The 23,377-nt window shown below is 41.7% G+C and overlaps 1 protein-coding gene across 1 annotated transcript in view; it reads right to left on the bottom strand.

Moving 5' to 3' along the window:
• Window positions 1-23,377, bottom strand: part of sema6e (sema domain, transmembrane domain (TM), and cytoplasmic domain, (semaphorin) 6E) — a 156,496-nt gene that overhangs the window by 28,606 nt on the left and 104,513 nt on the right. Inside the window, exons 10-18 of the mRNA XM_054621549.1 lie at window positions 21,069-21,159; window positions 19,564-19,686; window positions 18,817-18,905; window positions 18,400-18,617; window positions 17,136-17,267; window positions 16,693-16,848; window positions 13,385-13,561; window positions 12,324-12,461; window positions 5,991-6,068 (exon numbers count right to left, since the gene is read on the bottom strand). Coding sequence (XP_054477524.1) covers window positions 5,991-6,068; window positions 12,324-12,461; window positions 13,385-13,561; window positions 16,693-16,848; window positions 17,136-17,267; window positions 18,400-18,617; window positions 18,817-18,905; window positions 19,564-19,686; window positions 21,069-21,159 — 1,202 coding nt within the window. The remainder of the gene's footprint in view (window positions 1-5,990; window positions 6,069-12,323; window positions 12,462-13,384; window positions 13,562-16,692; window positions 16,849-17,135; window positions 17,268-18,399; window positions 18,618-18,816; window positions 18,906-19,563; window positions 19,687-21,068; window positions 21,160-23,377) is intronic.

Genomic DNA, 23,377 nt, shown 5'->3' on the forward strand with positions numbered 1-23,377 from the left:
TCCGTCCTGCACGCTAAACACCGACTCATAAATCAAAACCTCGGCGAGCGGCTTGGAGCACCTCGCCAGCGTGAAGCCACATCGGCACTTCCTCCTTCTCTCTCTCTTTCTCTCTCTCTGAACGACGCAATCACGGTTTGTTCTACGAGTGAGAACCTCCCAGTCCTGACCTCTAAACCACAGACCTAATCGTAATTACAACCTCAACCTTAATTCAAATCCTAAACTTGCTTGCCAATTCTTCAAGCATTACTTCACACACAAAAAACAGAACATATTTTCTATCAAAATCTCAATTATTTTATCTGCTCAAAAGCAGTGCATCTTTAATTATCACAGTGTGCACCAAGAGCCAAAAGCACAAAGTTACAACCCATAAAACTTTCACAGATTTCCCACAGATTTAAGTATCTTATTAAACTGGATATCCTGCTTGTTTTGAACTGATTAAATTACCTCTATTGTCACAATATTCTATCTCAACAGGAAGTAAATCATCAGATTAACCACTCCACCCCTCTGGATGCAAAAAAGTAAAACATATAACGGTTTGAAGTCACTGCGCCTCAATAAAGAAAAAATATGACTTTTAGTTTTCACACAACTAAAGAAACAAGACATGAAGTGTTTCTGAGTGAACTTTAGAGGTTCTGGTAGGTGAATTGTAATACCATTGGAGAGAACCAGGAGTATCAAACTTCTCATCTAACTCTCTGCAAGAAAACACATGAGCCCATTTCCCAAAATAAGGAGTAAATGAAGCATCAAGTTCAAGAGGGTAAAGGAATATCCCAGGAGAAGTACATCGTGGAGCCTCGGCGTCACGGCAATGAAAACATGTCAAGATGGATCAAAATGTCTGTCAAAACCTTTTCAAACCACTCCTGCAGCATAATCCACCTCTCTGCTGCTGATCCACATGTTCAGTTCGTGCCAAAGACTCAGTTTCTCCATTACTAAATACCTCCTCATAGCTCTGAAGGTCCAACTAGCTGTATTATATAAATGTATATAAATAAACAATGGACTGGTTCAAGAGTAAGTTTGAGGAGTTCCAGTGGACGAATGAAAATACATTTTAATTCTGAATAGTTTTCCTGCTTTTCTACCAGAAGTTAGACGTAAAGATAAATAGCACTCTTGGGTTTGCAGCTCTGTATGAACAAATCTGTTAACTCTCAAGTTCATAGTGATTGTTCATGGGTTAAAAGAAACACCGTTCTGAAAACAACACAATTTCACGTCAATCTCATAGGTCACTTTATTCCAGTTAAATTTTCAAGATGATATCATCATAAAATGTAAATCAACCCTCTAGTTTTGTATCAGAACGTTTGGTGTTTGGAAATGAGAAAAGAATTAGCCGGATTGAGCTGATACTGGAACTTTTCGCAGTATCGAAAAGTATTCGAGTGATTTGGGCGATAAAGAGCATCTGTTGGCGAGCTGAAGGTTTTAATCTTGTCTTGGCGTGTGGAACGCATTATTGTTAATAGACTTATTGTGTGTGTGCCAAATTAAAAAGTTAATAACTGTCACGTGTCCCAGATACATATTTTAAAAGTATCGGAGATTCCCATCATGAAATATTTCAGATCATTAAAGAACGTCCTAGAATGATGGTATCACCAGCACCGGCTAAAAGCTCACCAAAAAACATGTTATATCTTCATTGTTCAAACTACACAAAAACAGAAGAGTAAAAACCATCAACCATCAAGGTTAGCCAACCAGCTGCTGACAACAGCTGGTTCAACAAGGCTACAGGAAGTCAGCAGCTTTGAAATCCAAAACCCGACAATGGTCGATTTAAGGACAAGAACACAAATCTTACACTGCAAAAATAGGCAAATACAAGAGGTCACGCAGAAACATGCATCTACAGAACGAAGAAGAAGAAAAAGAAATAGCCCATTAGCCTCTGTCCTCAGTGAGGGCAGGAGAAGTAATGCGTCTGTGTGGCCAAGCAGACGATATGCAATAATTCCAGGTCTGCACATTTTCAGCCGTCAGAATAATCTATTGGAAGCCAGTCAACAGTGGAAGTGGTGCACTGCCTGTGTGTGTGTGTGTGTGTGTGTGTGTGTGTGTGTGTGTGTGTGTGTGTGTGTGTGTGTGTGTGTGTGTGTGTGTGTGTGTGTGTGTGAGCTTACAACCTAAAGTACACAGAGGTAAAAGAGAAAACACCTGACATGGTGACTTAAGAACAGGTTCTACATGCACCACACAGCGACATGCAGAGTCCTCCACCATCAGGAGGCACATAGGTGGAGAAAACAGCTCCTTTAACTGCCTCTGCTGCTCCTCTTCACCCTTTACTGCATCCATGAATCTACCTATTCATCCATCCATCTCTCCGGCCAACAACCCATCTATCTTATTTCACCGTTTTGACTGACAGCGAGGTACACTTCTGATTTCATGGCTTTTGAGAGAGGTGGAGGGGAAAGAAAATATAGAAATACACAAATAGAGTTCTACTCTGTGAATTGTGATCACTTTTAAGAAAAGATGCATGGTCTATTAATTACAGATAGACTGAGAAAAAGGATGCAAATAGCCGTTGAAATCATTGTGTTCTAAACTGTATTGATCGTCACTGCTTTTTGTCATTTTTTTCTTTACTGTCTCCCTTATTTTTTAAAAAAGTTTTTTTACGAAAAAATATAGTCGTGCTTTTTCAACCTGAACTTCCTCTCCTTTACTTGTTTAAAGGAGACATACGATGCTCTTTTCCAGGTTCATATATATACAGTACATATTTTGGGTTTCTACTAAAACACATTAACTGAAATGCTCCGTTTTAGAATGCTTCAACGGAATTGGGTTACTAGGCAACAGCTGGGGTCCATGTTAACTTCCTGTCAGCTGATACCAGAAATGACCTGGGACTAATATAGAATGTTTTACAACTAAAACTGAGAAACCGCCTATTTATTTTACAGTTGTGACGGAAGTCCTGACGGCTCATTTAAAGGCACATAGAGCCCTCTGATATATTCAATGTGTTTATGTATCACTTACACCTGCTTAGTAATACAAAAAAATACATGAAAATCTCACTTTTTTACGATATGGCAGCTTTAAATACTCAATGTATATTAAAAAAATCTGTTTTTTATCATTCGCTGATGGGTGATTTATACATCTCAGCTGTTTAAAATAAAAAAAGAAGGGTTGAACTGCAACCTGCACTGCACCTCGGAGCGAAAACGTCCGTTAACGGTATCGACACAGCAGCTGATTAGCTTCACGACTGCATTAGAACAGCATAAAAACCTGAATGCAAATGTTGAGACGGGTCAGTGTAGAAGCTGAATTTCGTGACACGTATTCTTTAAGAGCACTTATAACCAAACACTCCCGGTCAGATATCTTCATCACGTAGACGTAGACCACTTGTCTGAATCCAGATTAGCTATTGATTATGAAGAGTACGTCGACCCAGCTGAACAGCTCACTGGAAGAGATGTGAAAATGATTGCCTCGGCTGCACCTTATTGACTTATAGTCAGAAATGTGTCCGCTGCGGCCGTGAGTTAGAGAACTAATAATGTCTTTATGTAGCTGTGTCCGCCCCGTGTGCTTTCAGACCGGCTCACTAATTAGTACAACTTCATCCAGAGAAGAATTAACGGCCTCAACCTCCTGCTGGAGCGTTTGATTGGAAAATCAAATCTGCACACTTTTATCCCCTCAGTGGTTCATGATTGAAGACCTCTCTGTTAAATATGGTGGGGGGGGAGAGATCAACAATGAGTCACATCAGGCAGAAAATTACTGCTGCACTGTTAATGGGTTGAAAGTTTTGAAGCATGCTGCCCTTCTGGCCACGCCCCCAGCATGTGATGTTCAAACAGGTGTTGTCGAACGAGCCGGGGAAGAAAAACGTGAGACCAGAAGAGCAAAAAATCATTTAAAGCAAGCTGTGCACCAACTGTTTCTCTGGCCTCTGTGGTTGAAGTGTTGATTAACATTTTGGGACTGGAGTCAACATTTCATCCCCCTCACTTATTTCTCATGAAGGCTTTGGAATCTTATTCCACCTTGTCTGACTTTATCACATGTATATTCTTTCTGTATCTTATTGCTCCAACTCCCTTTTTTATTTATGTTTATCTGCACATGTACACTCTGAACGTTGTGCAGGAGAGGTTAGGAGCCAAAGATGCATTGTGAAAAATACCTCCCCTATTAGGTATAAATAGTCCTACTTGTAAAAAAAAAAAAAAAGGATAAAAGACAAGGATAAAAAGATAAAGAAACAAAAATTGCATAAATCATAAAAATGTACTAAGCAGAAATAAAAAAAAAAAGATCTAAAAAAAATTACAAATGACATAGAAGTTTAAGTTCACAAGTTCAGTTACTTAACAATTAATCCATGGATTGTTATACAATTTTCTAATTCAAGTCCTTTTCAGATATGTTTTTTAATAAAGTTGTAGTTGAAACTACTTTTTTTGGGCTGCTTTTGATCGATGGAAATATTCTAGATGTCTTCTGCATATTATTATGAATGTTTCCCAGAATTTAGCCAGACATCTCTGTTGTCTTTGGACTCTCAAGCATTTCCACAAGAATTTTAAATAAACAAAGGGTTGAACAATATTTGAGTTTGTGATGATTGGCCTGCAAGCAGAAAAGTAAAGTCTTGGTGTTTTACCTCCCAAAAAAAGACATAACTAAATACAAATATCTGTGAACTTATCCCTGCACAACGCAACCTCTTTACCAAGCACCATCTTCAATTTGGAATGTGTAAAATGATGGGTTTATGATTGATTGATGTCTGTCCCTGAATCTCGTCCATATTAGAAACCTTCATATAAAACCAGTCAATCCAAAACTCCCTCACACAACCCAACAATTACCTGGTATATAAAGCAAACAGCTTCTGGCACCAGAGACTCTGTGGAGTGGGCCTCTAGCTGCCAGCTGTCAGATACTATTTCAGACTTTATTTGGGCTTTACTACCTTTCACTGAGTCTTAAAAGCAGCTGAACTTATCGTGCTGTTTTGCTGTCAGCGTGTTGTTCTTGCTGCTCCACAGAGCACTTTTATTTTGAAGGACGAGCAGGAGAAACCGCCGCTGTAAAACCGTGTAATGGTCTCCAATATGTAGAGAAAATGTAAACAATAACTGTGCTGAGACCACAGACTTTATATAAAATATGGATGACATGAACCCAAGAGTGAAGCCAAGATAACTAGATCGCACCCTGGTGGCTGACTGCAGTAAGAGTCATAAACATCTCAATCTTACAATGGGACATGGGCCAAACTAGTAAAATCACAAATACTTGTCAAATAAATTATACCCAAAGTGTGTTTCTGTCCTTTTAGGTAGTTCTCACAATGCTGATATATGTTTAAGAGTTCATTTTTCTTATAAGTTTGGTTATAATCAGTTATTTGATGCTAAAAAGGGGGTTAGACGTCATCACTACGAACTGTGATTGACAGCTGCTCTGAATTGATGTGTGTCAAGACGAGAACGTTAACATTTCACGACCATAATTGTCTGTTTCAAATATAAAGATCTATATAAAGATATTTATGTACAGAATAACGGTATCCAAATAGATAGCGTGATGCTAACGCTGGTTGGTATCCAAGAGAGGCAACTTCCATTTATACATAACGTCTATGGCATTGTTCTTTGGATATGTTTGACAACTTAAAAAAGTATAGAAATGTTTGTTATTGAAATCAGTTCAAATTATATCAAGGTTTTACTCACAACATTCAATTACACACACAAAAAAAGAGGATCCCTTACACAATAATGAATGAACCCTTCAGAGCACCTCATCAGAATGAATGAATGTGCTTCATGCAGGAGAAGAAGAAACTGATAATCAATCAACATACATTCAGCATTGACAGCTGTAACGGTGGTTCTGGTGTGTGTGTGTGTGTGTGTGTGTGTGTGTGTGTGTGTGTGTGTGTGTGTGTGTGTGTGTGTGTGTGTGTGTGTATGACTTACTTTAATCCAGGTGAGACCGTGGCACAGCTGCCTGATTTGAGCCAGATGCAGTAAGGGTCCCGTGAAGACAGACAGCTTCTGCAGAAACAGACAGACAGATGGACAGACTGTCAGCGATGGAGGTAATTGTGGAGAGCAGTGTGTGTGAAGAACACTGAGCCCAGCAGTCGTTAGCTGGGTGATGGAGCACCGCGCTGCCAACCTTACAAACAACACCCATCACTTTACTCACATCTGCCTCGACTCGTGTGTCGCTAAGAATGAACCCTGTGACTGAAATAGTCAAAGTCAAGGAAACAACCAAAACTCATTAAATTGAAGATGAAAAGGCTGCAGTTTTATTCCCATTTAGCGTTATGAAAATAGTTATCATTTAGCATCTCTAAGAGACAAAACAAAAGCAACGTTACTGCAGGATAAATCTTTACCTCTTAGACGTGATTCTTCATGAAACTCTCATCATTTTGTTCTTATGCAAATGAACTGATTGTTTATGTCGGTTGACAAACAGAGATGTGCGGTATCTAAAAACAGTTCTGCTAAATCATTTTTATGTCTGGATGATGATAACACATGGTTGTTATTTTGCTACATGCACACTAGGGTCTCCTCAGTGCTTTTTATGTATGAATGAAATTTGTATTCAAATATCCAAACATAACTGCGTTCTCCATAACACAAAAATAAAGACAGAAGATTGCAATCAGTTAGTTTTTAATTCGGACTGGATTTTTGTTTTCCTACTGAGTTGAGTAAAGAACAGAGCTTGTTTTTGCATCTCTTTCAGGCTTTAAAACCCCAATCCATATCAGGCTTTTACATTTGTTTTTACATAATGGTAACTCTGACTTTTATTTTGAGTGGCTTTAATCAGTTATGTGCTTTTGTTAACATCAGGCAACAACCTCCAGTTCTGAAAGGTGAAGCAAATGCTGAAGATCTTTAAGCTTGCATTCTCTCTACTGTCCACCAGGGGGCGACTCCTCTGGTTGTATAGAAGTCTATGAGAAAATGACTCTACTTCTCTCTTGATTTATTCCCTCAGTAAACATTGTAAACATGAGTTTATGGTCTCAATCTCTAGTTTCAAGTCTTCTTCAATACAGCATGATGTTCATTTAGTAAATGATGCTCCATTTAGAGTCAAATAGACCATAAAGCAGGGGATGCTTTAGGGCGGGGCTTACTTTGATTGACATGTCTCTACCATGGCTTTGTCCGGTCTGGGAGTTGTTCGTGTTTTTGACATACAACTTTTCATTGTAACATTTTGGATCTCTAAAATAGTCTTGTTCAGGTGGGCAAAAACCAAGATGGTGACGGGTAACATGCCGAACTCGAGGGTTCATGACGTCAGTCCACTAACCAATGGATGGCGCCACAGTAACTAACCTATATACAGTCTATGGATAACAGTCTGCCTGTACCTTTAAGCCATAGTCTCTGGAGCTCACTCAGGCCTTATTGATTAGCCATGACTAATAACCTTCTTCTTAATGAACAGCCAGCGTTGTTCCGGTCTCATGTTAGCAGTCAGCAGAAGAGTCAATCTCCGCTCCTACTTACAGTAATGCATGTCGGTTTTGTGATTAAGCGAATAACATGCTGACTGTTCTTAGAAATGTTTACTTCCTCCATTTAAGGCGGTCCGCATTAACCATCATCAGCAGCCATTAGTCACATCCACTGCCTACAGTATGAAATCCCAGCAGAATCACGACATCCATTACTTTTCCTCTACGGGCCTGTTGGAGGATTCACCTCTTCCACTGATCTGCTGTCAGATTTTATAATCCTGCACTCTTGCGTGATCCTTTTGGCCTTCATCCTGCCACTGTATAATTACAAAACAACGCTGGGTGTCTGTGTCAATTAACAATATCTTTTTTTTTTTTTTTACATCTGCAGAACTTCCAAGTGGTTTTTGACCAACAACATGACGAGCATAAAGTCTGCACAACAGAAGACAACAATGTTCACTCACTGTAGAGATGTTTTTATGCTGAATAAAGAAATCAGAGGTGAAACTAAACAAACATCTGCAGATTCTTTAGGTGGTGGTGGTGGTGGTGGTGGTGGTGCTGAGTGCAGCGTCACGTTAAACTGAGTTTTAATGAGGACTCCTGCGGCCTGTTTTAAATATCTAAAATGATTTGCAAGCGTCTAAACTGAGCGTGCACCTTCGGGTGTTTATGTGTATTTTGCTTTAACTACATTCTGCTGTAGAGCATTGTCACCTCAACATGAGGAAGTGGTAAAATCTAAACTACAGAGGGGAAAAACGAACCGTGTTCTCATCAATAAAAACGACTTCCTTTGTCTCACAGCATCACAGACTGACAGAGGACCTCTGGGTAACGGGGTCAAAAAAGAAAGGTATCTGAAAACTACACTACACTCTATAATGCAGCTTCAATAAATTATTCATTCGCTAGCTATAAGGTATATACACCTCTCTCTCCCCCATTCTGCCTCCCTTCTCCTCTCCACCACCACATTCCTCTACAGAGACACGACAGGAAAGAACCTCCACACTGAAGCACTGTGGGAAAGGAGGCCAGTGGTGTCCAGCTGTTCATATACGACACAAGTGTGTGTGCGTTCGTCTTCACTCTTTAAAAACTTCAGACTTCTCTTCCGGCTCATATCCCGTCATGCTATCATGAACAGAAAGGTGTTTTTGTGTTCGTCCGCCTGCAGCCACCGTGTGTGAGGAACCTCCATTAGCTGCTGAGGGGTGAAGGGATTCATCCAGCAGCCTCCGAGGCTGAGGCTCATAACTTCCAGCTGTCATTTAGCCGCCGGCCTGGGAATAACAGCCCTGACTTATAAATATAACGTTTAATAGAAGTAGATACTGATGTTGTGCTATATTTACTATGTAGATTTGAAGTTTTATCAATATCTAGATCTGCCTTTGTCATTCCCAATCACATTATACAATGATTTTCTTAGTAAAAAGGAATTCTTACAACTTCCTTCTTATCTTTATAGTTTTGTCCATCATGCACATGACTCATAATATCGTTGTGAATCGCTGTGGATGTGGCAACATTGCAACAAAGACAATGACATAATGTATTTTCTCTTAGAGCAGTCACTTTGTTGAAACTGTTCTTATAAAAAAGGAAATCTCCACCAGACGTGAAAATCCCCGGATCCACAGATTTTCATGGTTTGGGGCCTCCTTTGCCCTTTATATTGTATTTCTTTATTAACACTCCCATTTCCTACAGTTTCCTAGCCGCTGCTGAAAAAAACAGAGTATTTTCTGAAACCTAATATTGGCAGCAGGAGCCTGGAGTGAAAAAAAATAAAGAAATCCTGACGATGCAGAGCTACGGGGAGAGAGAGGGAGGAGAAATAAAGCCGAGAGAGAGAGAGAGAGTGAGAGAAATGCAGAGGCAGAGAGAAAAAGAAATGGAGGCAGAGAGAAAGAGAGAGAGAGAGAGATGGGTAAAAATCTCATCTGGAGGGAGACGGGTTCATTGGTGTGGTAAAGGAGGATATGGTGGCTGAAACCTGACCTCCTGTCCGGTGCTGATGAGGCTTTCGGGGGCCCCTAATCCCAGGATGAGGTGAGCTGTAGCTCCAGTCTCTAGAAAGGATTTGTGGATGTAGCCGGTCCGAGGGCTTAAGAAACACTGGCCCTATCCGTTTTCTCCCCCGGCCCTTCTTACCCCTCTGCCTCATTGTTCAGAAACACGGCGGCCACCATCGCTGGCTCCCGGCCAATCAGCTGGATCCAATTTATGACTAAACGACGTTGAGAGCTTCTCCAGGCGCTTCGCAACGAGGGCTTAGCATGCTATGGGGGTAGATGTATTCCCTGGTGGAGCTGAGGAGAAATCCTTCCTCTGGGTTGGGGGGGGGGGGCAACATGGCCAACATTCCTCACAGCCCCAAAAATAGATCCCAAAGCTGGGGAGCAAGTATATTAGGAGGCCTGACAAAACAAAAGGCTGCAGACAAAGAGAGAGAGAGAGAGAGAGAGAGAGAGAGAGAGAGAGAGAGAGAGAGAGAGAGAGAGGCTGTGCTCTGCTCATAAACTTGTTCTGAAAACAACGTCTGCTTCTTGACAGCAGCGTTTTCAAGGTTCTGTTTTTGTGCTGTTCACAGAATTTACAGCAGGCGGTGGCTTATGGTGACTGTGTTTATGGGGCGATGAGTTCACGATGAAGTGAGAAACTTTGTTTACCAAATCTGGCCTGGAATGAGTCAAACAAACACAAGAGCTTCACCCAGGAGACCGCTGTTTGTGTCCTGTGTGAAACCAAGTCAACCCAAACTGGTTTCCTCTCAGGTTTGCTATGTTTTGTCAGTTATGGAACAATAGCAGTTATTTCCATAACAAATGTACTTTTTTGAACCCGAACCACAATCTTTTCCTTTCTTTTCTTTACGAAATAAACCTACGTAGGAAGATTATTTTGAAAAGAGACTGTAAGCATGTAACAATTGGAAACTGTACTTTTCAAAGGTTTCATTTTGGATCTGCAAAACCGTCTCTGTCGTGTCCAAAACTAACACTAGTGGATAAACTAGAGCGTCTTAGTCTAAGGGGTATAGTGACTAAGTTGGGAATGAGAATGTGTTGCATGTACCTATGTGCATGAAAGACTTTTAATGGAAAGTATTGCTGTAACAGTCGATCGGCTGGATGAAAGGAGATAATTCCATAGAGCAACGTGTCCTTGAATGCAACATACTGCCACCCAAAATCCAACTTAAACTGATATTAACACAGATGACATAATAATAAGGATAATAACAAGTCCTTTTCCACCATTGAAGATCTGACTATTTGTCGAATTCAAACACATTTGTGTTCAAGCTCAAATTAGGAAATAAGTAAACGATGGTGTTAAACAAGGCTGGGGGTGTAGGGAGAAATCTGACCAGTGAGCTGCTGCATCTATAACCAGGTTCTCTGATTCTGATTTGTGAATGAAACAATACTGAATAATATAGAAATACCAAAAAAAACTACAGATTCTCACAAGGAACCAGCTCATTTGCCAATTAAGTTTTTACAAGAATATTCCACTGCTTCTCATATCTGTTAATTCCAGAGTTCACCAGTTAGCATGCTAACTGTAAATCCTAAAAAATAGATATGTTTCTCTAACTTGCACCTTAAAATGTTCCTCAGATTCTGCTTATGAAAACATTGAACCCTGATACTAACCGCAGCGTTTCTTACGTGGCAGCCGCACCATATTTCCCCGCGGCTCAGTTTAATCTTACTCTCCCTCACCTGCCAACACCACTAATAACATCAGAGTGCTTTTTGGGGGAAAGGAGCCCGACCAGCTCCAGGAACCAGGCAGATAATAACGTAACATCTGCTATTTGGTACAGGCTTTTGTCCAAAAAGCATCTAGCAGCATCAGGAGTGGACACATTTCTTAAAATTGGTAGCTGCAGAGGAAATTGATCCTCCTTTACTTGAGTTACCTGGCAGTGTCAGGGCTGTTTTCTTCCCGGTACACAGCGAGGAAACCCTAAATTCATGTAGTTCTTGTGGGCTGCAGCACTGAGTGTGGTCTCAGTCTTCAGGCTGTCTTTCAGCCGTTCCAGAATCTGTGAAAGCTATTCTTTTTCCATTTGTGCAACCTTTGCTTATTTTGTTCTCAGGTCCCCACTCTTTATAGGACTCCATCTGATACATTTATCCATCTTACTTTACTTTTCTGCCTGGCTTAGAACTGCGATCTTGTGATTATTTTCATTGTTGATACCATTTTTCTTTTTCCTAATTGCAACGTTCCATCTATAAATTGTCAGAAAAACAGAGGAAATCTTCTTGGAACTGGCGATTATCTGGGTCCATGTGAGGTAACGGAAACGTCCTCCAGCTCCTCCTCGGGGGACCCCGAGTCATTCCCAGGCCAGATGGTGAGTATAATACCTCCAGTGTGTTCTGGGTCCGCCTCGGGGTCTCCAGAAGTCCAGGAGGCATCCGGATCAGAAGCTAAGCCACCTCAAGTGACCTAGTGAATTAGCGGCAGTTCTACTCGGAGCTTCTCCACGAGTTACTCACGCTATCTCCAGAGATGAGCCCGACCAGCCATCCTCCAATCACAAGCCGGAGTTTGAGACCCGTCGGCTGGTAAATTAAGAGCTTCACCTGAAGGCAAAGCTAACCTCTTCACCCAAGACCATCTTTCAAAACCCAAGACTGAAATCCCTCCAAACCTGAAGCAGGAAATCCTCTGTTTTCTGGCAAACTCAGGAGTTAATTTGCTAATCAAATTCTTGATTATTTAACATATTGTTTGAGGATGTACAACCCTATATGGGAGGTAGAGCTGTGGTCTACAGGTCACTCACTTCTTGCAGGTGCTGTAGTCCGAGCAGCGGCTCAGCGGCACGCGGATCACACATCCGGAGAACGCCACGAACAAGGCGTGGTGATCCCGATCCAGCTCCAGACCCAGCACCCTCCTGTCCTCCCCACGCACGTTACACCTACGAGCACAGAAGACAACAACAAACTGTCACCATCAGACATTTTAGTTTCATTTTTTATCTGCGTTGCTGACGACTGGCAATGTCTGGAAATTATACAGAGAGCCAACTGTGGATCGAACTCGATGCAGATAAGACTTTTCAGAAAACAAAAGCATCCCCTCTAGCTGTACAGGGTGATGCAAAGTGTTACAATAGACCAAAGAGTGGGTGGGCATCAAAGCAGAACACAGAGAGGAGGAGAGAGGAGGAGTGATAGGAAGAAAACTAAGCAAAGGACAAAATGAGAGACGCACCGACCTGCTCATTCCAATTTCCTTTATAAGAACTACAACAATGTTTCAGTCAACTATAGTTGTTATTTGCAAGAAACACACGATTTGAAATGATAATCAATTTAACTATTTGCTCTTTGTATAAAAACTACTCTTGGCATTAGTAGTTATAATGATATAAGCAACTTAGAGCTTGTGTTAGGAAGTTAAACAGGTCATAACTGCCTCTTATATATATATATCTTTATATTGCTGTGGAAGAAACTCTGCAGTGTATCTATTCAAGTTTTTCAACAAAAAATGGATTTTACAAGATTACACTACTGAGTAGATTTTGAACGCATCATAATGCCTCCACGGCTTATTTCTTACTTGCAGCAGTGACAAAGTATGAGCTTTATGTCTTTTTCACTCCCACACCAACATCATGTTATGCGTGTGTGTGTGATGTTACTTTCTGTGCCACTTCATGCGAGGTTAAACTATCCTAGTGTGTAAATGTAAGCGCCAAAAAACAAAGAAGAGCTGTTGATCGTTCTGTGCATCTCTAACAAAGAAACAAAGAAACAAAAGAGAAAGAAAACATGAACTTAAAGCAGAACAAACACCCACAAATATCACGACAAATAAGAAGACATATTCTCTGACTTGTTGGGGTTGTAGACGTCGATGTCCTCCAGGAGTTGGGTGCTGAAGGACGCGTTGGCTCCCTCGGTGCTGGCCAGGATCTTCAGCACATGGCCGTTGTCTGAGCCCAGGAACACCACGGTGTAGTTCTTATACGGCCCGGCCGACGTGTCCACCGCGATCTGGGTCAGCTTGAATCTGTACGAACCAAAAGAACAACAACAAACAAAACAACAAACAAATAAGAAATGAGACTAATGCAGCGATGAAGCTGTTAATTAGAGCGGGCCAACGATGCCAAGTGTGCTGATTGGCATCTTAACGTTGTTGTTTTGTTTTCCCGTGATAAACAAAACAAACAAAGTGGGCGAACACCGAGCTCATTGTGTGGAGCGTCAGCGGGCGATCAATCACTTCATCTACCAACCCACCATTCTCTTCCTCCATCGCCTCCATCCTGTAATCCCTTCATCCTATTAATTCATCCACCCGGCTATCCATCCGCCCACAGACGCTCCATCCATTCAGCAGACCCGACGTTTCACCACTTTCCTCATCACGCTGCAGTCTCTTGTGGCATCCTAGTGTTTTAGTTCTGTTTGTATTTATGAGTGAGCTGTTACATGGAGCACCACCCTGCTTCATATTCATCCAGCTCCACACAGTCACACCTGGGAGCTGACCAGTATCTCCACTGGAGCAGTTGAGGATTTATAGCGGTGCTGAAGGTCACCTTGAGTCCAGCGGTTGTTGACGGAGCTTTACTCATTTTCTCCGCCTGCATTTTGCCCAAACAACAAACTTCCTCCACTCAACCCAGCATTTCTCTTGGCATCATATCGCTTCTTGATTTTTCCATAAAAAGAGATCACCAGCAGACCTCACTTCTCCCTCATTGCCTCCCAGATGTTCCCACGGAGGCTGCTGTGTTTACACACACACACACACACACACACACACACATGGACCTGACTGGCGCAATGACTGCACAGTGATGTGCTTCTGGTTAGATTTCATTTATCTGTCTCTCTCTCCCGGGAGAGGCGAGGCAGATGTGATGTTTTTGGCTGCCAGATGTGAAGCGGCGCACGTTTTTTCCCCAGCGTGGAGCCCGTGCAGTGTCTGGCTAGCTGTCAGCCTGGCTCTGCTTCAGGAGGCATGAAGGAGGCTCCTGTATACAGTCTGTGTATGTGTATGTGTGTGTGTGTGTGTGTGTGTGTGTGTGTGTGTGTGTGTGTGTGTGTGTGTGTGTGTGTGTGTGACACTGGTGGAATCATGGGTGGCGACTGCAGCCTATGTGCCCACATGATAGGAAAAAAACGCCACAAAAGTGCCTTCTTTGTTGGTTAAAACATGATATGAGGATTCCAGTACAGGAAACGTGATGGGGCCCTATAGGATGCCTTTAAATGGGGCAAACCCAATGAACGGCCCCTTCAGGAGCCCCTCTTCGAAGAGAAAATGTGATCAAGTGCTCTAAAGGGTGCCTTTAAATGGAGAAAAAGTGTCATCCAAAGCCTTGTTTATTCTCGCCAAAGATGGCCGCCCGAGCTCCGAGCATGCACGACGGCGTAAATGCTCTATGTGCTGTTTGTTGCATTATTCTACCAATTGTCAGAGGGCGAAACAAACAAAGTGAAGCCCAGAGATATGCCCATAGACTGTAGGTGTTACCGGCAAAAAGCCATAAACTAACCTCCACAATGCAGAGGAGGGATTGTAATTATCTGTATACTCATATCTCATATTCATGGACTACTTTATTGCCTTAGAACAAGCCCTGTAACAAAATAAGTCAAGTATTTAATGCATGATAAAGAAACAAAAGTTGAATATCCTGTAAACAATTTGATTTAAATGCAAATTATTTACTTAACTGTAGATTTGTAAGACATTCACGTGATCACGCTCCAAGTAATAAAACTGGATTTTGCACACACACACACACACACACACACACACACACACACACACACACACACACACACACACACACACACACACACACACACACACACACACACACACACACACACACACACACACACACACACACACAGCTGAGACAGACCGTCCAGTAAACTCGATGGGTCTTAATGAGGGACACGGTTCTGTGTTCCACCTGAGCTCACTCATCGATACCAATCTGAGCCCCGAGAGAGGAAACGCTGCTGGAACATTATGTTGCTGTAGAACATAATACCTGCATACTAACCATTAAAGATTATAACCGAGGTCTGGCTCTGTCCAGGTAATGGTTGTGTTTTTAAATTGGATCTAATGACAATGTTCTTAAAAGGAGCCATCTGAACAAGAGCTGGCCAAAGTGGTTTACTAGTGGACATCAGTACCATTTGGAAGAACAGATTTAAGATGATCAATAACCAGAATGTATTAAAGCTGCAACATTTGCAGTTTTCAAACTAAGAAATGGACTTCAACAATCAATGAATTGATGATCAGCAGAAATGAACCTTTAAATAACAATGTCTGGTTCTAGCAAACTGAGGATTTGCTGCTCTTCTCTGTTTGTAAACGAAATATCTTTAAACACAAGACAAGCATTCTATTTTCCTTTTATTCTTGAAAAAGACCAACTTATCATCTATTAAAGTTACTGTGAGGAACTTTTAACTTGTTACGAAACAGTCTATAATACTGATTCCGACATACATATGAAAAACGAGACCGTCAACGAGAAGATTGCCTATTGCTTTATAGGTATTCTTAATTTTTGTCCTTGGGTCAGATTTGGCAAAATTAGATGAAATCATGGTATAAATGTAACCTGGGAACCCACCAGCTTTCTTCTGACAATGATTTAGATTTCTATTGGTTTTAAATTAGCTTTCAAACTGGCTAATAGCTTTATTCTAAATGTGCTGTAAACAATGAGCAGCACATGTTTTTTTAAGATCTCTGCTGCAGTAAAACGAGAGCTTTTCTAAAGGGACTCTGGTGCTCGGTAAGACTACCACTTCAGTCCACAGCAGCTTTAATCAAGAAAATAATTGGTGGGCTAATTGATAATGAAAATAATTGTTAATTGTGGCCTTTTTTATATTTTAAATGTGAGGAATGAAGGCTATACCCTAATGATTAAATGTATTATGTGCGTGTTCAGTATTCTTGCGTGTTTAAGCCGTTAATCAAAATCATCACCGTTACATTTTCTGTCAAATGTTGCAGCAACTTTTAAGTAATAATCTCAGCTCATAGAACTAGATTTGTGTTGATGCTGTGAGGGACGTCCTCTTGGTGGACTCTTACATATATTCTTTTCCTTTGTAGGTCAACTTAGAAAGCGTTTCATTGAACAGACCCCATACCTGCTGGTGGTGCGGGTGAAGTAGGGCCTGTCGTTGACGGAGGGGACGGACTCGTCCATCAGCGGGTAGGACTTGATGAACGTCAGGGTGTCGTCGGGGAAGGTGGTGGACGACTTGTAGGCGGCCGCCGAGCCCTCTCCGGCGCAGCATCCCGGCCTGCAGCGGCAAACAAATATAGAAATACAAACATCAGGAGAGAACTCAAGTTTCCACGGAGACAGATGTAAAAAACGCCGGCAGCTGTTTGGTTTAGGGGGTTGAGTGGGAGGGGGGGAAAAAAACAGATGTCTTGTGTCGCTGTTGTTTTTTTTTGTGTTTGGAGATGATGTCTGAGCGGAACAATAACAGCAGCAGCTGCAAATAATAAGAAAAACTCCATTGTGAGAGGGAGAAAAACATGTTTCTTGAAGAGTGACAGTTTGTTATTTAAGAGATATTCTTACCTCGGCTTGGGGACCTGATCCTCGGGAACAGGTGTCCACGCCGTCTCACTGTTCCTCTGCTCTTTGAATTTGCCGCTGAAGGCCTTCTCTATGTCGTCCATGTAGAAGGCACAGACCGCCGAGCCGGTGATGCTGTTGAAGGAACCACAGAGGACGGGGGACATGAGAGAGGGCGAGACAAAGGGCTGCAACAACCTTAGAGCTTATCACGTACATGACAACACAACTATGTTTATCCTGGGATTTGTTGCCCTGCCTTTATCTGCCTTCTCTTCTGTGATTTATTGTTTGCTTATGTAACTTTGTTGAGTTATCGATCAGAGAGAAACGACATTGTTGCACTGTATAGATCATTTTAAAGGTAAATAAATGTGCGTCAAACTGGAGGACATGACTTAACTATTTGTGTTTGCATTTCTTTCTTTTTTAACCCTCTGAACCCCAAAAACCCTCAAAACAATCCCCAAAACTACACCGTTTATCATAACCAGAAGCGGTAAAAAACATCATTATGGTCAGATTGTCATCTTTCCGACAGTCCTTGAACACATCATAAATGACAAACGCTTCTGTCTGAAAAAGAAGCTTAAAATTGTGATACTTCATCTCACCCAAATAAATTTGGTTTTCTTAAATCCAATCCTGTTAAAAACATTAAATTCTGAGGTCCTCAGTTCAACTAGGAAACCATAATTATCTTGTCTGACACCAATGGTCACGTGACAATAATTCCGTGGAAACGTTGACTGAACTGCAGACTGCTGAACACAGAGCGGAGAGGAGAGGCTGCAAGTAAAGGGTTGTAAAAATGTGAATAGTTCAATATAAATATAGCACCCAGAGCCTCTTGTTTTCCTTCCATACATTAATAACACTTGTGGCAACTTGGAAAAATGTTGAATATATAGATTTCATTGTTGTTACAAATAATCAAGAGAAATTGCGTCTTTTCCTTTTTTTTTTATAATTTATGGCATGGTAACTGTGTTATACTGCACCAAAATCATTTTTGAGTTCCCTTTTCTTCTAGCCAAGGTTGTGCTGGTGTTATATAGGTGTAATGACTTATGTATTGCAGAGAAAATCAAGACCAAAGAGAGAAAAATGTAACAGGGACAAAAAAAGTTCAGAAACAGCTTTGGGTTCAGAGGGTTAAAGAACAATGCAAACAATTGTTTTTTCAGCTCCTCCCCTCGCAAATCTCCATAAATGTACTCCAACCCAGCTGACACCGTGAAGCGACATTACCAACATGAGTCCCAACCTGTTGGCCTGCGTGGTGAAGACGCCGAGCACGGCCGGCCGGTGGTTGATCTGCAGCACGTTGGTCAGCGACTGCAGGACGTCGAAGTAGAAGAAGGAGTCGCCCGGCACCGAGCAGTTGAGCCGGGCTTTGAGGAACGACGTCCAGTAGCGCTCCAGAACCCTCGGAGAGCCGCCGTTGTCGTTCTTACAAACGCGTGCCACTCTGGAGAAAACCACCTGAGGGGATCCCAGATTACAGGTGACAATCATGTTTACCGCAAACTCAGGTAGAGCCAACATGGAATACTCAAGAACAGCAGCCAAAAAAGAACTTGTAAACATGTGGCCTGCTGGGATGTTGTTCGACTTCATTCCACTCAGAGGCGAAAAGTTCAGACTCAGTTCAGAGTTTCTGGTCTGAAACCAGTCGGCTCACCTTGCCAAGGGTGGTGTACTCCACAGCGATCTCGCTGAAGAAGAAGTACACGTAGTTCCCGTACTCGATGGCGTGGAGAAAATGGGGCTCTGTGGGAGGCAAGGAAAAGAAAAGATTGTTTGACAAGCGCGTCTTCGTTTCCATGGTGACGTGTGCTTAGTGAGCAGGCTGAGAGCGGAGCGGTGGAAAACACAAGAGCTCAATTTGGAAAAATGGGTTCCAAGAGAAATGCAGGGAGAGTGAGTTAGAAAATCTTGCAATCATAAGGATAACATTCATTGTATTGAAAAAAATTGAAAAAATTAAATCTATTTTGGTTTATGTTCTGACAGGAGCTTTTATCATTTGTCCAAAATTTGGCAGTGGAAAATGTAATCCACACTAATGAAGCCGAACAGGAAGGTAACTCCTGTGTGGTTATTGATTAATCACGAAAAAGAAATGACCAATTACTAAATAATGAAAGTAATCAGTGCACTACGTAAAACTTTCACAACATAATGAGACGCGATGAGATCAGATTGTTTCGTAGTTAAAGAGAGCGATGCATCGTTAGCAAAGAACAGATACCAGCATCCAGAACACACAGAAACTAACCATGAGCCTAGTTACGCAAAGTATTAATGTTAATCAGTTACAGCTGGCATTTGACATAAGGGAGATGTAGTCCTGGTCTTCCATCTCCACAACTCAACACCAGTGGTTCCTCCGCTGTATGTTAATGTTCTCAACATGCTGGACGCTCACCTCGCAGCCATTTGGAGTCGTACTTGACGGTGCGCAGAACGGGACTACTTTCTCCCAGACTTCTGTAAATCACCGCGTCGCTCGCCAAGAAGTCCGTCATGGTGGCCGAGTAGAAGTCTCCACCTGGAGGAAAAAGAAAAAAGGGGGTAGATTGAGATACATTGTGAGGGATCACAGTTCCCTGGAATGACACCACTTCTTTCAGGTGTCTATTTTGGTCACAGGTTGATTTTTATTGCCCTTTAAACAGAGGCAGAGGATGAGGAGCTGTTGGAGGATGTGTCACTTTTAATAACACCCCGTGTGACCTCTGAATAAATGTCAGTGGAAACCTGGCAGGACTGAGCTCAGGTCTGGCTCTCGCCTCCACCCCCTCTGCATGTTCAAAGTATCGCCTTCCTTCTCCCCCTACGATTAGTGCGGAAAATCTAACCACTAATCAGAATCCATCAGGGGACAAATTCAAATGACAGCCTGCGATGATTTGTGCACTGATAATTACATTTACCCAGAAAGAGGAGTGATGAGGTTCAGTCTAGTTTTATATTTAGATATTTTATTCTTTCATCTTTGTGTTCGTCTGAGATGAAACAAATCGTGCTGCATTCACACGTTTGTGCCGTTTATTTTGCAACCATTCCATTCATGCAATATTAAAATCAATAAATGGACATAACGAGCTTCCTTTATGTAATCCATGAGAGTGAATGTCAACTGGGCTTTGACCTTTGTCAAAGTTACATTATCTTTAAAAAATGTATTTGCATTTAAACTGCATTAAACACATGAGAAGAAATGTTAAACTGTCAGAAAAGGAATTAACATTTTTTTGTCAGTCAAAACATTTGAACAAAACTGGTCAAACCTGGTCATTTTTATAATAATAATCAAAACAAAATAAGAACATAGTAATCATATATGACATTTTTGATACAGTGGTGACATTCACGACTGCTATATTTCCAAATTTGGCCTTCATAAGCTCTCTTCACTCGTTAAGAATCCATTCACTCATCAAACTGCTGAGTCACCTGAAGAGCCTTTAAAGGTGGATTCATCTCATTTGAGTTTTAATCACAGTCTGGTGAAGTGATTGTTACCAGTGAGATTAGAAAACGTCTCTAAACACCAGTTTAATAAAGAAAAAAATGTAATCACCGTCATCATTTTGTCTTTCCAAAATATCATCACAATTGTGGGAAATTGTCTGAAATAGCTTGAGACTTCTTGGCAAAAAAACGTGTTTAGTGAGCTCAAAGCGAAACTTTAAACCAGAATCTATCTCTTGAGTTCAGGTGGATGAATTGTGCCAAATTAAAAGAAATTCCCTCCAGGCATTACCAAGAATGGAACAGATCACAAACCGAAAAAATTATTAAAAAAACCCCACTATGACAATAAAAACCCTGGAATTTAAGGACACTTTGATATGACTTATGACACAGATCAGCAGCTGTGGGAGTTGAACCTGTGACCTTTGGATTTCTAGTCATCGCCTTGCTCACCTGCGAACAGGCCCACGTTGGACTGGCGGGACTCAAAGGGACAGCGGGCCTGTCCCACCACCTCCTCCCCCTCCTGCTCCAGTGTGGACATCTACGTCAGAGGGGACACAAAAGGAACACTTTACAGACACACACACACACACACACACACACACACACCTGTAAAACTGACCAGGTCGTAAAAATCACACAAAGAGTGACAACACAGAAAACATCATCACTGTTTACTCATGTAAACCCGAGAGGGTCGCCGCGGCAACAAACAAAAGTCCACAAAGCAGTGAGAATGAAGACACACATATTAAATCAATGTGGGATTATGGGAAGGAAACACATGGGGTGTAAAGATTGGGTTTATTTGATGCGCTGTGTTCGGGTGGAGGTCCATAAACAGAAGCGTGTGAGGGTGGAGGTCCTGCTGTCCGGAGCGGAGAGGACGGTTTATCTCTCCGCCGCAGATATTTAGCTGCTGTTCTCCAACGCAGCGTTAACGAGGTCGTAAAGATCAGGTAGGACGGGGAGAGAAACACAGCAGAGGGAGTGTGTGTGTGTGTGTGTGTGTGTGTGTGTGTGTGTGTGTGTGTGGAGGTTGAATGGCTTCCACACCCTCTGTTGAAACAAGGTGACTAACACCCCCCCCACACACACATTTTAACAGTCCGTTAACACATAGCTTGGTTTAATTGATGCTGTGTGGCCTCCTGTGTTGTGAAAGACTCAAACTCTAACTTCACCTCGACCCTTGAACCCAAAAGGTCACGTGTAGAGTGGACACAATAATGGAAACACGTATACAACCCAATCAGGACATCATTCACTTAATTATATCAAATAAGGGTTGATCATTTAGTTTGACGTGTCTTGTGGCCAGAGGAGACTTTACATGTAAATTAGCTCAAAGCTAAGCTATCAGTCTGTTTTTTGGGGGAGTTCTTACATTTACACCCTGTTTGGTGCGAAGAATGTGATTTATTTGTCAAGATTGGACTCAGATGACAACAACAAAAACTGTTTCAACTGCTCTGTTTTGGTTAAAACTGCAAAGAAATTGAGATGTCATGATAAAAACATTAGCTTCACACATGATGCATCAGATTATTAATCAACTGATGCATCATGTATCAAATATAGATAATATTATATAGATAATACTATCGGATGTCTATTCTTTCTAACCGCCTCCGTCTGTCACATGAGGCACTAATCTGTTTTTGTAAATGTTTCTTTTTGCTTTTTATTTTACCACCTTGGACGGTGGATGGAAGTTAACGGCTGCTCTGTGGTCATGTGACAACACAACTATCCAGAGAAGAAGAAGAAGAAGAAAACAGGCGATCCAGAACCTTCAACAGAACTTTGCACCCTGAACTCTCCATAAATGCCCCGAGACATCAGCACAAACAAACACACTCCAGCTTCCTCAAAGCGGAGCGCGTTTACACCTCTGAACCTGATGCAACCCAACACAACAGCTCCGCCCTACATATCACTTCTGCCAAGTGTTCCTTCATTGTTCAGACAGAGTCTCAGGTTTGTGTTGTTGGTGCGATGGAATTGTGTTTCTCAGGCCGTGGTAAAAGACTTAAAAGTGTTTTTAATGTGTTTTACAGTTTCAGAATTTAACGACAGAAGGGAGACACACAAGAAGACTTGGATTGTCCTAAATGGATGTGTTTTTGTCTGTGGGGAACACAATCTAAACACCTATTATGATGTATTTGTCATGGCAGGCAGGCTTTATCCTTTCCCCGGCTGTTTTATCTAACAAATGCCTATTTTTCATTCATTTAATTAGTTTAAGGACTGTGGTATTTCTCCAAAATAAACTCCAGCAAGGCAAACTTGAACCCAAGAGAGGCATTAAAAAAAGTAAATCAAGAAGAAAAACAGATTGAAGTGACGTATCATCAGCATGATTGCGATCGCAGAAAGAGAAATAAACGTATGTTAAGAGCGTCATCCAAACCTCCAATCAGTAATCACAGTTGAGCTCTTCAAAATTAAATTAAATCCTGTTTTTGAATCTGATTAGATGAAACCCACAGTATCGACCGGACCTCTCGCCCACAGAGTGACATGATCTGAAGTGAAACAGCAGTTTGTTAATCACAAAGAAGAAGAAGAAGAACTCAGAAGTCAGAGTGAATTAAGGCTCAGACTCAAGCCGTTACGCCGACCTGCAGATGAAGACAGACGGAATTTTTTGACGCTTTACGGTTTTTGTTGCATCGTGGACCAGTTGAAGACTGAGGCCTCTCTGTTGTCTACGGACCAGCTGCTCGTTGAGGCTGAGCGTTCGTGGTCGGGCG

This window comes from Anoplopoma fimbria, chromosome 20 (assembly GCF_027596085.1).
Source record: "Anoplopoma fimbria isolate UVic2021 breed Golden Eagle Sablefish chromosome 20, Afim_UVic_2022, whole genome shotgun sequence".
NCBI classification, from domain to species: Eukaryota; Metazoa; Chordata; class Actinopteri; order Perciformes; family Anoplopomatidae; genus Anoplopoma; species Anoplopoma fimbria.